General features: G+C 43.8%; 1 protein-coding gene across 6 annotated transcripts in view; it reads right to left on the bottom strand.

Annotated features, from left to right (window-relative positions):
• Nucleotides 1–675: 675 nt before the first annotated feature.
• The window catches only part of PRKN (parkin RBR E3 ubiquitin protein ligase), a 1,299,935-nt gene continuing 1,284,726 nt past the window's right edge, over nt 676–15,884 (bottom strand). For all 6 annotated transcript variants that reach the window (XM_063096536.1, XM_063096534.1, XM_063096533.1 and 3 more), the window contains 2 exons: nt 11,856–11,973; nt 676–3,154 (listed from right to left, as the gene is read on the bottom strand). In XM_063096536.1, the coding sequence (XP_062952606.1) occupies nt 3,042–3,154; nt 11,856–11,973 (231 nt within the window). In that variant the 3' untranslated portion in view covers nt 676–3,041. The remainder of the gene's footprint in view (nt 3,155–11,855; nt 11,974–15,884) is intronic.

Here is a 15,884-nt window from a genome sequence, read left to right on the forward strand (position 1 = left end):
GGTTCCAACCCTGGCGCTCAGAGCTTGCATACTCTCCCACTTTCCCTCTGCTCTGTTGATACCAGGGCCATTATCCCCACACCTCTGTATGTCCCCAGGGCATTTCCCATGGTGTTTGGCACTGAGGGGACCCTCAGTGCTGCTGGCCTGGTATATGCACAGGAGCTATCCAAGAATGTTCCATTCCAGGTCACTCAAACATGGGCTCATTGTAAATTGAACAATGCACAGACACTAAAACCATTCGAAAAGAATGCAGCATCAATTCACCCATGCCGAGAGCAATGCAGAGTCATCGAAATTTTCTAAAATAACATAAGAAGAAATCCTTATGAATGGTCTTTCCCAGCCCAAACTTCTCTTTTGAACATTTATGAGTAAGGCACACAAGTTACTGTTAGATTTTTGGATGAGGGTTTGCTTCTTACTGCCCTTTCAGATTTTGATGGCACTTAAGGAACTACCTTAATTTTAAAAACTAAACAGCCAGAGTCAGTATGGAGTTTAGAATAGAGATAAAAATGGTCATTTCATCACCAGGCAAGTCTTCCAGGCCATGAGTGAGGCCCATGGAACAATACAGCCTCCCACACCTTCAACATTTATTAAAAATATATCTCCAAAGACAGAATGTAAAGCTCTTTTGATGCTTTTATTGACAATTTGAGAACAACATTAGACATAGCTGTCAGATAGTTCTTAACACATTTCAGAGAAAAATAAAGTTTCTTCTGCAAAAGCTATTTCTATTCTTTTAATACATTCATATTTTGTTAAACCCTTTATACTCAAATAAGGTTGTCTGTGATTTGCGTTCAAATATAGTAACTGTATTTTCCTTAACTTAAAGAATCACTACTCTATTCTGAAAAAAGAAAGAAAGAAAGACCACCACCAAGAAAGGAGAAGAGACCATGCTGGACAGCTAACCAGCTCCAGGGACACCTGGGTGCCTGCAACTCATGGAGCAAACTTCGTTCCGGCATTGCAAACCCAACACACCATGCAGACTTAGAAGGAGGCGATAATGAAAACATCATTAAAAAAGAAAGCTAGAGGTGAGATGGAATGCTGTGTGCACTGCATGACAGAAGGTACCATCTGATTTGTCACATGGGGTCAGTGTAAGGGGCTGAAACTTACTGGGATTGTAGATGATACAAAGTCATGCCCTGACTGGGTGGAGACTTTGCGTGGACAGGGGCCCTGGGGATGCGCAGGCTCATACCTGGTGACCTTTCTTTTTCTTACACTGCACAGACACTAATCTCGCCATCATTTCTATATGATCTTTATGCTTCCTGATGCAGGCCTGGCAGCTGTGGGGCCATGCTGGAATAGTTGGATTTTCTGACTCATTTGGTGAAGCTCGATGAGGCTTTTAATGCTGATGTGGCTGCCCCTAGTGGCACCTCTGAGGGAAAAGGAAAGCAGGAAGAAATTGTCCCTGGAGGACTGGGAGAAATGAACCATCTGAGGCAGTCAGGGAAAGAGGGACAGATATCCTTGGGACATGACCTGGAAAATTTCCGAGTCCATCCCCTCTCTTCCTACTAGCAAGGACTTCTGGTGCTATACCTAAAAAAAGCCCTGTTATCCATTTCATAATTCCCAGAGTCTCTAAATCCAAAAGGGACTCCATGTGCTAGTGAGACTCATCACACCCTCAGCTATGTTCATGATCTTCCTGAGAAGCCAGACAATTCAATGAGAACAAAAGACAGTGGTTATATCCATACTTTCTCATCTGCACACTGCAGTAGAAAATGTGCGTTGCTGCGTCTAGTGTAAATCTTCTTGATGTATTGTGAATGCCTCAAAAAAAAAAAAAAAGTTGAAAATTTGATCAACACTCAAATTCAATCCATGTTAACATGAGGAATATTCTAGTGTGAATTTACTGTCCTAAGTGAAGAGCTGCCCCTGGTGGAACCCACCAGGTGTGCAGAGATCCCTGGGACTTGCAGACTGGGGGACTGAGCCACTATGCAGAAAGAGCATAAACCCTCCGATCGAGAGAGTCAGGCGCGTTTTCATTTTTAAAGTCCTTGAAATGCTCCTTCTTTAAAGATTCTCATGTAATAAACTGCATGTTTGTTAACATTAAATATCATTATGAAACTGTTTCTCCTTTATAGGCACTTTATCCAGCAAACTTACGGTGAAGCCAAATGTATTAGCTAAATCTCCAAGCTTCAAAATGAATACTTAAAAACAAATTACAGAGTTTGTAAAATTTTCAGGAAAACAATTTCTTTCTAAAGTTGCAAATAATTAAATGGAATGAAAGTGCATTAAGTTTTAATTTCTTTCCTGTATTGCAAACATTCAACATTCAAATTAACTTCCATAATTTCTCACTTAGTTGACAAGCTGACTTATGCATAGTTGATATTTCCTCAGTGCAATTTATAAAGGTAGAATTCTTGGAGATGAACAAATATTTCAGACTATTGCCCAGGTTCTTTGGGAACAGATGCTCTGTGAGAATTTACGTAAGAGCATTGCTCTTAAAGCCATGAATGTCGTTTTGAGAATCTATTGCAGTCAGTCTTACACAGAACCATGGACAATAGTTCCCCAAAGTATTTCCCACCTTGTGAATGGCTTCTTTATAGCATTTATTGAAGGTAAAATGCAGGAAATTATACCTGGGAAGTCTCTCTCCATGTACCGATCCAGCCTGAATTGAATTCATGCAAGAATGACAATCTATACAAAATGCATGGATTGCTCTTTAATCTCTGCTCTGGTATTTGTGTCATCCTGACGCCAGAAAATGCCTCTTGCTGCTGTTGCAATGGGCTCTGCTGTTTTTCACGGACACAGTAAAAGGGACCCAAGAGATTCTTCTATAATTTTGCTTTTGTTATTTTGGAAAGAAGTTGAAGTGTGTGTGTGTGTGTGTGTGTGTGTGTGCATGCACGTGTGTGTGCATGCATGTGTGTGTTTGGAAAAAGAAGCAGCAAATGAAGGTGTGGCACTGTGTATGTTTCCAACGGAGATGGCACAATCAAGTGCAGGTTCCCCAGCTGCCGCAGCTACACATCGAACCAGTGGTCCCCCATGCAGGTGCGGTTCCACTCGCAGCCGCAGTTCCAGCACCACTCAAGCCTGCACTGGGGCTGTGGACACTTCATGTGCATGCAGCCTCCTGTGGGGGTACAGAGGACACAGGTGAGGTGGGTTTGCAGCAAACACTGGAAAACACTCATTCTCATGCCAACATGCTGTGCTAGAAATTACTTTCAAAGTGAAAAAATCATAAGCAATACAAGAGCTGAGAGACTTTGAATTGTGGGAAGAGGTGGCAGAAAGTACAATAGGGCAGCTCTGAAGTTATGACATTCATTAAGAAATGAATAAAATTGAAGCCTACCACTTTCATCAGAAAAAATTTTATTTGTCATTCTGAGTTTATCTACTTCTCCTGAAATAGGATTTAGAGATAAATGCTTCATGTTTCAGGGGTCAATTCCTCATTTAAATATGTTTAAATATATATTAAATTTAATATTTTAAATATATGTTAAATATACTTAATAATTTAATATATAATAATATGAATTTTAATCTTTTCTTTAATGACACTTGGCTTGGAAAAATTCATAAAAAAAGAATTAGGACAGCCTATAATTTTTAATAGGGAATATGTTCCTTAATGCTATTCAAAATTTTATTTAAGATAAGAAGGATAGAAAGAAACTATCTAGCAATGATGGGTACTCTATGTATTGCATTTCCTCCTCAAAAACACTTTGAGATAAGAGTATTAGTCTGCTGTAGAATTTCTAAAGGTGAAGCACTTTTAAATGGTGAAGCCTGAGACTTAACGAACATCTGCATGATTTTAATGTTCTTTCTTTCAGGGAACAGGGCCTCATTCAGCACGAGATGAAAAGTCTCTTATTTGGGGACTTATTTTGGGATTCATCACCTCCCCCCATTTGTTAAATATAGTCCTGATTGGTTTCTGAACTCAGATGCCAAGTCTGCTGTGCAGAGCGGAGAAAGTTATTTGTATGCAGTCACATGTAGGGAACTGTTTCTGACCGAATTTCCTAGGTAATCCAAGCAAAAGCAGTTTCTTTGATTGAATTCTACATCACATTGAATGTGCTCAATTATTTAATTTTACCAGTTATCTTGTTAATTCATTTTTTCTTGCCAGTTTTTCCAACTGCTCCAGTACTGTTAATTTTTATTATTAGAAACTCAGTATGAGAACTTCTGGTAATTTAAAACTTTTATGACTATGTAGGTATAGGCATTTATTTTATGATAACTTACAGTTAAATCCTCTATTCTTCTACTTTTTTTGGGGGGGGTGTTTTAAAGATCACAAAAGATTACAGACATGTGGAAAATAAAGGAGAAAACTTATGAGACTTTTATTTTCATACTTTCCATTTAGGATTGTGTAATTTTCAATACACATTTAATAGTTGTATACTTATGATGTAAATAATATGACAAAATAGTGTGATACTGTGAAATCACTTGTTTCTGTAAAATAATGGAATTATTGAGCCATACATTAAAACTCAACAAACTTAAAAATTAAAGTAATTCTAAATGAAATAGAATGTTTTCCAGTTATAACAAAATACTAACGCATCTGGAATACTGGCATTATAAGTAATATTTTATTACAGACTCTAAAATCACAATAGCATAGTAGAATAAGAAGAGAGGAAATCGGAAGAGAGGCTACCCATGTTACTAACTCTCTTTCCTTCCTGATGCTTCATATACACTATTGCTAGATCCCATAATATGGAGGAGCATTTAGCACTGTAATTCTAAAAGCTTTGCTAGCTTAAAAGTGAATGCAAGCAAGAAGCTGCTGACAGTCTCACACTAATTTGTGGATATTGATATGAAGGGAATTCGGCCTCCCTTGTAGTGAATTCTGTCTACTGACTGACACTTAAGCTGTGAAAAGCCCAGCCTACTCCAGGCAGCCCACATCAGGACTCTGGCCAGTAACTCTTCCATGAGATTTAACAAGAGAGTAGAAGTTCCTGGACAACCTGAAGGCAAATTTAACTGGCAACACATGCTCATTGATCAGAGCATGGAGACACAGTCTTATCTGCTTGAGATGGATGTGAAGAAAGAAATTCCCAGAGATTGAAGGGGATTATACGAGGAAGTGCCAAGGTGTCTAAAATGACATTTACTCTCATTATCATTTCAGCTTAGCTGAAGGAAGAACTGCTTTCCTGAGATTCAGCTGAATATGAAACAGGCCACAAGCCTAGGCGAGAACTAGAAAACAAAACTTCCTTGGTAATAGGGATGTCTGTTTTGGTTATGGTGATATACTTTAACACAGTTTAGACTATCACTCGTAAGCTTGAAGTTGCAGCTCTTCAGTTCATAAGTTGAAAACCTAGAGGTGAAAAATCAGTGCTTTCCATTCATAGCACATCACAATACTTCCAAGAAATAACCCAACTGGGAAACTTTTCCATGGTCATGAGTCACTCGACTCCTTTAATTCCATCTTCCGCGGCTGCTGTGTGGTCTGAGTCAAGGGCAGTCTGACTGGATCACTTCCCTGCTTCATGCCCTTGGACGGCTCCCTGTCTTAGAGGACCAAGTCCAGGCCCCCTGCCTGCCACTCAGAATCCTGCATTCTGCATCCTTCCCACCACTGCAGCCTAGCTCCTGCCATGCTGTGTGCAGGAACAGCAGCAGCAGGGGCTCTCTTCATACCCGGGGATTTGCACGTGCTGTCCTCCTGGCCAAGGATGCTCCCTCCCACTTCTCCCTGCCTGGCTCACTTCTACCAGGTCTTCAATTCTCGGCTCAAGGAGTACCTCTTCCAGGAAGCCTCCCTGGGTTTAAGAAATCTGCAGGTTTTTATGCTGTAGTAGCTTGTTTCCTCTATCATATTTTATTTAAAATATCTGTTTATGGGTCTATCTCCTTTACTAGTTACTTTTAATTCAATGAAGTATTTATCAGCCAGGCACTCTTCTGAGCTCCGGGCATTGACAGACAAGGTTGCTGGCCTCATGTATCTTATGTTCTAATGGGGGACAGACAGGACACATGTAAACAAACAAAGAAAAGTGATGTCAGAAGATGATAAGTGCTATGAAGCTATTATTAAACAGGCTGATGTGACCTGCTGGGTGAGTAGCAGGGGTCAGGTCCAGGGAATGCTGATGCAGAGATGGAAGTTGGTGTACAGGAAGTTTATTTAGGGCATGTGTTTGGGATCAGCCCCCAGGGAAGAAAAGGGAAGCAGTCATAGCCTGAGGGAGGTCTCGGCAGACCCCTGAGAGCCCTGGGGCTGGGGCAGCCCTTCATAGTTGTCCTGAGTTTGGTTAGTGGGTTGGGCATTTTGAAGCCCCCATCGACAGTCCTGGATGTGGTCTTCCCTGGGGAAGTCGAGTGACCCTGAGCTAATTCTCTGCAGCAGAGGCGATTCCCCAAAGGCTGGGAGCTGAGGCCATCCACTGACAGGGCTCCTCACAGAGGGGACAGCATTCCTTCCCTCCTAGAGGGGGTCTGGATAGTGCCTCACAGCAGCCACTACAGGAGAGCAGCAGTGGCTTCAGACAGGGGGCAGGGGGTTGTCTCACTGAGGAATGGTCATCTGAGCTGAGAACCGAAGGATGGGAAGGAGGCAGCCATATGAAACGATGGCACAAAGAAATCCCAGAGAGGAAGCAAGATGTGCTAAGGTCCTGCGGCAGCGGATGGAGCAGAAGCAGTAAAGCCCCTCGGAGGGCCACTTCAGCCATGGTTCAGAATGTGGATGTTGTTGTAAGTGCCATGAGAAACCACAGCGGGGAGGAGGGCGGAACTGATTCTCACTCTGAGACGTCCTCTCCGTCGCCTGTGTAGAGGATGAGCCACAAATGTGCGAGAGCTGGAGGAAAGAGACCCGTTGGGAGGCTGTCCCTGGAAGAGACGTTGAATAATGAGGGTGGTTCTCTAGGGACACGGGAACTGAAGGAGGAAGACATGGTGGGTCAGAACACGACTGAAGGCAGTGATGAAGGGGGTTGAACGGAGGGGCAAGGAACAGAATGGAAAGAAGGATGAGCTTTAGGTTTTCGTCTTGAGCTACTGGCTGGTGCTATTTACTGAGATGGGACACACTCTAGGATGGAAAGGTTTCCTTGGAGGTGTTCACGTTCTGCTTTGGTAAATCTGAGATGACTATGAAACGATCAACTGGAGACACTGAGTGAGCAGTTGGATATTTGAGTCAGAAACCTGGGGGCGAGGGAAGGGTAGGCAGGTAGATGTGGGAGCATCAGTGCACGGATAGTGTTTAAAGCCACACGACGGGCACACAGGTGAGTGTCTCAAGCGCCCACAGAAGCTAACAGTAAATGCCATCAATGCTTTTTAAAAGAGGATCAGAAAGCAACGTGTCCAGGCTCACTGACTTGCATCTTATCTTCCAAATTTCCAAAACCGCAGCCCGGGCTAACTAGGAAGCCCAGCAAAGTACAAACTCCCACAGCCTCTATGGATAAATTCTCCCACCTTGATGCCAAGAGAGGAAATGTGCATGGGAAATGGAGGGGCTCCCTGACTCTCCCCACCGTGGCTGGCAGAGACCCCGAGACAGACCTGCTCAGTTGTTATTGATTCCTTTTTCCTGGTTACACATCGTGCATGTTTGTTATAGAGAAGCATCAGAAGAAAGCATTATCAAGAAAATCCTTGATCCTATTATGCCCACAGCCACCCACAATGACATGTTGATATCTTGTTCCCAGCCTTTTCCTTCCTGTTCTTTCCATTTCCTCCCATACATATATATATTTCAGAACTGAGACATCATATGCTCCTTGTTTTGGGGATCCCGATTTCTCACTTAGGTGGATTGTAAGCATGTCCCCCATGTTTTCATAACTTCTTTGTTGACATGAAGGCATGTACACCACTCCCTGAGAGCTTGCTCTGAGCCAGGCACTGTGGTAAGTGCATTTAATACTCTATCTCCTTTCTCCTCACATCGATCTGGAAGGTGTGTGCTATCATAGGCCCCTCTCACAAATGAGGACACTGATGCTCAGCGGGCCACCCAGTATGTGGCACAGGCCAGATTCTAACCAGGCAGTAGGAATGCAGTGTGTGCTCTTAACACCCGCGGTCCTGCAACATGGGCCGCAGGATGCATTTCCATAAACCAGTTGTTCTCATATTGAGGCCAGTGAACAGGAAGATGATTTGGGGTTTTCCCTAATATAAATAATGCTGCAATTAGCATGTTCTTGCCTAAAATGTGTGTGTGTGTGTGTGTGTGTGTGTAAATATTGTATATTTCAGATTTCTCTGGGATAGATTTCCAGAAGTAGAATTATTGAGTCAAAGAATATAACTATTTTAACATCTTTTTATATATATTGCAAAGGTGGTTTCCGGAAAAGTTATGCCAATTTATGTCCTCACCAACTTTGAGGAGTATTAAAAACAAAACAAAACAAACATACAAAAAATTAAAAATCTTTGATAATTGCAAATGGCTTTTTACTAATTAATTTGTGGTGTCTTCTGCTCTTTATAGGTGCGTGCCAACATGACTGCATTTTAGGAACCTTCCAGCACGCAAAAGAACAATAATGACTCATTGATGGACTCTCTGTTTTTCCTCCAGGAGACCATTATTCAGAGCTAGGGACTTGCACTGAGCTAAGCCTGCTCCTGCTGCTGGGCATGTGTCAGCACAGTCTTGTTTGTATTAATAGAAACTTTCCTAAAGGACTTAACTGAGGAAAGAGAGACTTGAGAGCTCATCAGGGGATTGCCAGGTTTCACGCTGCAGCATGCCAGCTCTTAGCACCTACCAGCCAGGGGCAGCTAGTGCTCCATAAGAAGACATGGCAGAAGCTGCCCCTGGTGCTTGCTTTATTGCTCACCTGGGATAATGCACCAACTCTACCTCACACATGTGCAAGTGTTTTCCTTTGAGAAAGGGTTCTGTGAGCACTGGTCGTGGTGGCTTTACCCTGGGGGGCACGTCCGGGAAGGATGCCAGCAGGTACCCCATTGGTCACTGCAAGGTATCTGGGCAGGCCAGAGGAATACTTCAAATATAGATTAGAGTTTAACTTCAGGTAACGTGGCAGAGCTGGGGATGGCTACATGACAACAGCCAGGGGACAGCATAATCACATGGTCATCACGTGACAGCCATCAGAGTGGGGGACGGTCACCAGGGAGGAAAAAAGAACCACAGCCACCACCCAACAGCCATGTGTGCTGAACCACAACCAGTAACTTGACCCTAGTTTTTACGTTTATTCCCCTCCCAACCATATGCGCGCTAATCATCCGCCTAACACAGCCATGCTAACAGCAGTGGGTCCCCTGAGGGCTCGTGCTACAGAGCAGGCACTTTACAGGTGTTTTCTCACTGAATCTCCACAATGACTCTGTGGACGGGGCACACACTGCCTCCGCTTCACAGAGGAAGGAGCGGAAGGACATGAATGGCAGTTTAGGGGGAAGAGACCCAGGGACACGGGTCACAATGGTGGAGGGAGGAGGTGGGCTCAGACAGTCCAGAGCCCAAGTTCCATGTCAGTCCCCAGACCATGTTGGGCATGCTGGGAAAGCCCTCTGGGACCAAACAGAAGATCCAGCAGCAGGGAGGACAAAAGTGGCCAATTCCTGAAACCTCCTGGAAGATAAAACAATAAGTGGAAAGGGAAAGGACCTTGCCTGAAAATAGAATGTCTGAAGTCCCCAGAGTGTGCTGGGCAGATGTGTGAGGACATGGCTGTCAGTAGAGTGGGCTTGTGTCCCCAGGAGCACCAGAGCATCCTTGTCCTGGGTGGTCTTGAGCTCCTGGAGAGAACTCGCTCCTGCTGGGGAGTGAAGAACAGAAACTGTGCGTGGTGGAGACGCTTTACAGAGCATGACCTCTGCAGCCACAGCCTCGCCATCCCCTGGAGTCCTAGCTGTGAGCTTCAAATGCAGATTCTGGACCCTGGGATCTGCAGTTTAAACAAACACCTTCCGCAATTCTCACATGTGCTCCCGTGACTGTGGCTGCACTCTGAAGACAGGCGCATGGCAGGCAGGTAGGGATTATTATAGAGCCATGCTGGTCCCCACGCTGCAGAGTCAGGAAGGCAGGAGACTGGAGGGGAGTCCTTGTGCCCAAGAGCATTCTCGAGCCTCCCTAAAGCCATGGTGGCTCAGCCTCTGCGCAGATGAGGGGATGTGACTGCTGTGTGGGCCCATCTGGTGAGACACTGTCTTGGGTGTAGAGTATACTTTAGGGAGAGCTGTCTGAATGCAGATGTCTAAGCAAAGCAGCACAGACTTCAGCTACAGTCAATTTCATTTAATTCAGAAATATCTACAAATAGTCATTTCATATTCTTAAAACTTAGCATTTGGTAGAAGGCAAAAGAAAAAGTCCTTTTCAAAAACACATTCGTGTAAAGGATATTTGAATGACCGAGCCATGTATCGGAACAAGATAAGGCATGAACGCCCCCACAGCAGGGGTGGGAAACTAAAGCCCAAAGCTGTTCCAGCCTCAAAGGGATATTAATAGATGTGATATGAAGAAAAAAAAAAAAAGAATTTTATGGCCAAATAAATTTGAAAAGAAGTTGGTTCAATGAAACTAAACAGGTTTCTTTACAAAAGGAATTCTGAAATGCTTTAATATGCTAACGTACATTGTGAACGGGGATAATCATAGTAGTTTCCTTATGTGGCTTCTGTGACTATTAAACGCTCTGATATTTGTAGAGAACTTAGGCTAAAATTGAAACACGGGCCATAGACATGAACCTTGGTGAATCCCCGCCCAAGGAGGAGCCGGAACCTCCACACCCACCTGCCCCTGTTTTATGTCATGGGTCAGCCACGACAGGAAGTCTCAATTCACCACCTTTGGACTGTAACCTGCACTAGCCGAGGGCTCAAGGTTTAGCCCATGTGACAACTTCCTGAGGTCCCATTGTTGCCCAAAGATCACATTCCTTCCTGGGTCCAAATGCATATTTGGCTTAGAACTGACCAGTGAACTATGGCCCATAGTCAACCAATCCAAATTGAACAAGCTCGTATCCTTCATTTACATGAGAGACCTAAATGAGAACTTGGGTGGGAAGTTAGGCAGGAATTTTGGCCACGTAAGATGACCCCTTTCCCTTGTGCAGGGAGATACTGCTTTGGGAGCGATCCCCAGTGTTCTCCTTACTTGTAAGTAATAAAGCCTTTTCCTCGGACCCTGGTCTTGGCTGTGCTCTCTGACAGATGGACCCCAGTTGCCCGGTAACACCTACAGTAACTGCTTGGTCTGGTAACACATTATTTTTGTTGCTGTTATTATCCAAGTGGGGAGATCTAGCAGGGATCACTGGCTACATTGATTTGACATAGTGATTTCCTGTCCCCGAATATCTCTAGACACTAGAGCACCTTGGAGAACACAATGGGAAATATCGGACTGGGAAGTTTCCTAAATTTTTTGTTGTTAGAACAGCAGACAACTCATCAGACACCAACTGTCCAATATTATTAATAATAAACAATCGCAAAGACAATTAATATTTATTGAGGGCTTTCTTGCCACCAGACACTGGGCTAAGCGTTGGCAAGTGTGGTGTCATATGATTCTGACAACTGTCCTAGGAGATAGCTTTTATTATTATCTCTTTTACAGATGAGGAGTTGAGGTTCGAGTGGTAGAGAAGTTTGATGTGGGGGAACTGAGACTCAGAGACTCTGGCCTGACAGCTTCAAAGTGCCTGTGCTTAATTATGAAACCCTCCTGGAATCACTGACTGTTGTAGCCATGAACCTGACTCTCTCCAGCAAGAGCCCATGTCTTCCTCGCTTTCTGCTCGGCCCAGACTCACCATTTTTTTCAACTGGTACGTGGCAACGAGGACAAGGCTTGGTAGTTTTCTTGATGGTTTCTTTGGAGGCTTCTTCCCAGCGAGCTCGCTCTGCGGCTCTCTCATCAACGTGGTAGGCCTGGGTAGAGAAAGACAAGGGGAGTTTAAATGAAGGTCTTTGTTAATGGGATTGAAGCTTGGGTTCCTTGAAAGGCTGGTATAGGAAATTCTTAGAGATGAAAGTGCCTTTGGGCAAGAGGCTCAAACGTCAGCCCACGGGACAAGTGCCGGGTGGCTACACATACCATTTGTGGAACATGGTGTTCTTGGCTTGTGGCATGTGCTTGCCAGTTAAGAAAAGATTACTCCGTTTTATAACATGAGGTCCTCTGTTCTGCTGTTTCACATAACTGTGACCAATCACACTTATCAGGTGCTTAATAAGCAGGCCAGGTGATAGATGCTTGTCTACATTTCTTATCAGACACTTCATCAGCTGTGAAGTGGGTATACTAGTTTTTATTTTACATTGAAGATCAGGCAATCAAACAATGGCCCACAGCAGGTAAGTAGCAGAGTTGGTGAGACTCCAGAATCTTCACCTGTAAACTTCCCCCTACGTCTTGTTATCCTTCCTTCTTGCACCTGGAAAATAGGGAACTCTAAATGTTGTCACAGAAGGAATAGGAGCAAGGAACTGAGGTTGCTGTGACAGAGCAGAAGGGAGAGGCAGTTGGCAATGGCTAGAAATTAAGTCTGTGGGCCGCAGAGCCAGCTGCCTGGGCTCCAATACCAGCTCCACCCAGGCGGGTGACTTTGGATACATTCCTTAACCTCTCTGAAAGTTCTCACCTCTTAGAAGGGAATTAAAAAGTGCCCAGTGCACTGGGAGTGTTGAGGACAAAAAAGACTCAGAATGAGTATCTGACATATATTGTTACATGATAATATGATTTACCTCAGGATCTACAGCCTGGAAAGCTCTGTTCACTAAAGTTATTCATGTCACCGAGGACTGGATTGTCCTTGACTCTCACCACCACAAGGAGAAGGGACTTGAAAGGAGCCATTGCAGACCTTCTCTCTGCAGCTGCCTAGTTATTCAGACACAGCAGTATTGTTCGCTTACTTCAAATATTGGATAACACGTGCAGAAAAAGAATTGGTACATTTTTGGATTTACTACAAGAACCTTGTAGTCTAGAAATATATTTCGAAATGTTTATCCAGACAGAACCCCTCCACCTTGGCCTCTATAGTATTTAAATTTTTTTTCCTTCTACGCTTGAACATGAATACAAACATGTAAGTCATTTCATTAACTTGTAATAATGATTTTAAAATGTTCCCAGAGCTGCAGGTTGGCATCAGTGCCAATCACATGCAAAAATCTGGACACCCTGAAGGATGGGACCCAAACCAGAGCTGCCCACGTGCAGGATTGTATCCTGCAGTATTGTGCTTTGAGAACCAGGCTGGCTGTGCTGGGAAACCGTGACCTCTGTAAACTGTCACCTTCCAATTATCACAGCGCAGTGAGGCCCCCGGACAAGATGCAGAATTTGGTAAGTAAAATCCTTCCCGCCCAGAACGAATCCACCTTCTGTCATTTCACCTTCAAATTCTAAACTCGTTTGAAATGTTAAAGTTATTCAGGCTTTATAAATGAAGGAGTTGAGGAAAACAACTGTGTAGCATTTAACAGTTTCTACAGGAATTAGTATTTGTGTTTCTATTATTTCCAATAGAAAATAAATTCTTCCAGGGCCAAGATCATGCTTGAGTTGTCCTTGTGTCTCCAGTGTCTGGCATTGTGCCTAGAACACATGAGCAGAATGAATGGGTCAGTGACACAGCCCAGGAAGGCACTGCACTGACAGTCACCCGGCCAGGACCCCGTGAGACAGGCACAGCGTGTGGGTGCAGCCCTGAGCACTGGGCACCACAGACGAGACTCGCCTGGGCTGGTCATTGGGGTCAAACCAATTTCATTTCTGTTCATTTTCCATCACATTCCCAAAGGAAACATCCTTTGATAACTTTGTAGGAATGAAGCAGAGTCAGTTTAACTGCTCAGAAGCAACCCTAGGTCACAAAGAACTGTCCCTGGCTCTGGGACATTGTAAGGACCACTCATGGCTGACAGCCCAGGTGATACAGCCGTGGCTAATGAGGGCTGTTCCAAGATTTAGTAACCAGGCATGTATCTTACTAACACATCTTTGAGTCACTGCAGAGGCATGGGTGGTCCTAACCCTCAGTGATACACAGCAAATACCCACACCCCCACCTACATACACCCTCAACCCCACCCTGCCTCATGCTCCAGACATTTCTTTTTAAGGTCTAGGAGTTTGTTCTTCTGTAGCAATGGTTTAAAATTGCTTACTGGCAGCAAGTAGCTCAGTGATAGAGATTAGAGAAAACTATGATTTTACTTATTAAACAAATAATTTCAAATGCTTCTTTTAGTAATATGGCACACTACATGCAGTTTCTCCCAGGTCCATACACTTAAAAATACTGGATGAAATATGGAAAACACATCTTTTTGTTTAATGCATGGCTGATCTGGTGGGAAAGTACAGGTCATCCCCAAAGGCCAGAATAAGGAAGAGAAAATCCTTCTGATTAAGGGAGAAGGAATCTGGTATTTGCTATGGGGTTATTTTTCTAGTCCCAAGTTACCCAGAGCCTGGGTCTTTACAGGCCCCGAGAGCAGCAGCAGGAGTCAAAGCCTAGGGCCAGAGCAGGGCAGAAGATGGCACTGGATTTTCCCATTAGACACAGAGGACCTGGATTCCTGCGGGGTGACATCCTCAGCGGAGGAAGTAGGGAAACTGCCTTCCCAGAAGAGAGAGTTGATCAAGAATTGATAGAGATACATGCTGCTGTTCACAGGCTTGGTTCCACGGTGGGGCAGACTCAGGAGGAAATGTTTCTCTGAGAATTCCTAACCACCAAGCCTCCAACACGGGGTTTGTGAAAAGAATTCATACTATCTCTTTAGCTTAAAAAAAAAAAAACAAAAAAAACTCGGGCCAAAAAATTAATTTGTTTTTTGTTCTCTTTTTTGAATTGAAACATAATTGATTATACATATTTGTGGGGTACAGAGTCGAATATCAAATACCTGTGCACAATGTGTGATGGTCAAATCAGGATAATTAGCATGTTCGTCACTACCACATGTGATCATTCTTTGTGTCCATTAACCAATTTCTCGCTGGTCCCCCTCCCCCTCTCCCTCCTCCAGTAATCAGTTCGGTTCTCTCCTTCTGAAAGTTCATCGTATTATCGTGATTCATTCCTTCCTTCCTTCCTTTCTCTTATTTTCCCTCCCTCCCTCCCTCTCTCCCTCCCTCCCTCCCTCCCTCCCTCCCTCTCTTCCTTCCTTCCTTCCTTCCTTCCTTCCTTCCTTCCTTCCTTCCTTCCTTCCTTCCTTCCTTCCTTCCCTCTTTCTATTTATTTTTTTAGCCCCCACCCCACTTATGAGTGAGATCCTGCAGTATTTCTCTTTCTGTGCCTGGCTTATTTCACTTAACATAAGTTTCTCTAAGCTCATCCATGCTGCTGCAGAATCTTTTTTTTTTTTTTTTATGGATGAGTAGCATTCCATTGTGCATATATACTGCATTTTCCTCATCAAGTGGTCTGTTGATGGGCATTTAGGTTGGTTCCACAGTTTGGCTATTGTAAATAGAGCTGCAATAAACATGGGAGTACAGGTATCCCTTTGACATGATGACTTCCATTCCTTTGGGTACATAACCAGCAGAGGGATTGCTGGATCATATGGCAGTTCTATCTGTAGCTGTTTGAGAAACCTCCATACTGTTTTCCATAATGGCTGCACTAATTTACAGTCCCACCAACAGTGTAGGAGGGTCCCCTTTCTCCTCATTGTCACCAGCATTTATTATTCTCTGTCTTTTTGATTCTAGACAGTCTAACTGGGGTGAGATGATATCTCAAAGTGGTTTGGATTTACCTTTCCCTCATGACTAGTGATGTTGAGCATTCTTTCATGTATCTGTTGGCCATTTGTAT

This window comes from Cynocephalus volans, chromosome 5 (genome assembly GCF_027409185.1).
Source record: "Cynocephalus volans isolate mCynVol1 chromosome 5, mCynVol1.pri, whole genome shotgun sequence".
NCBI classification, from domain to species: Eukaryota; Metazoa; Chordata; class Mammalia; order Dermoptera; family Cynocephalidae; genus Cynocephalus; species Cynocephalus volans.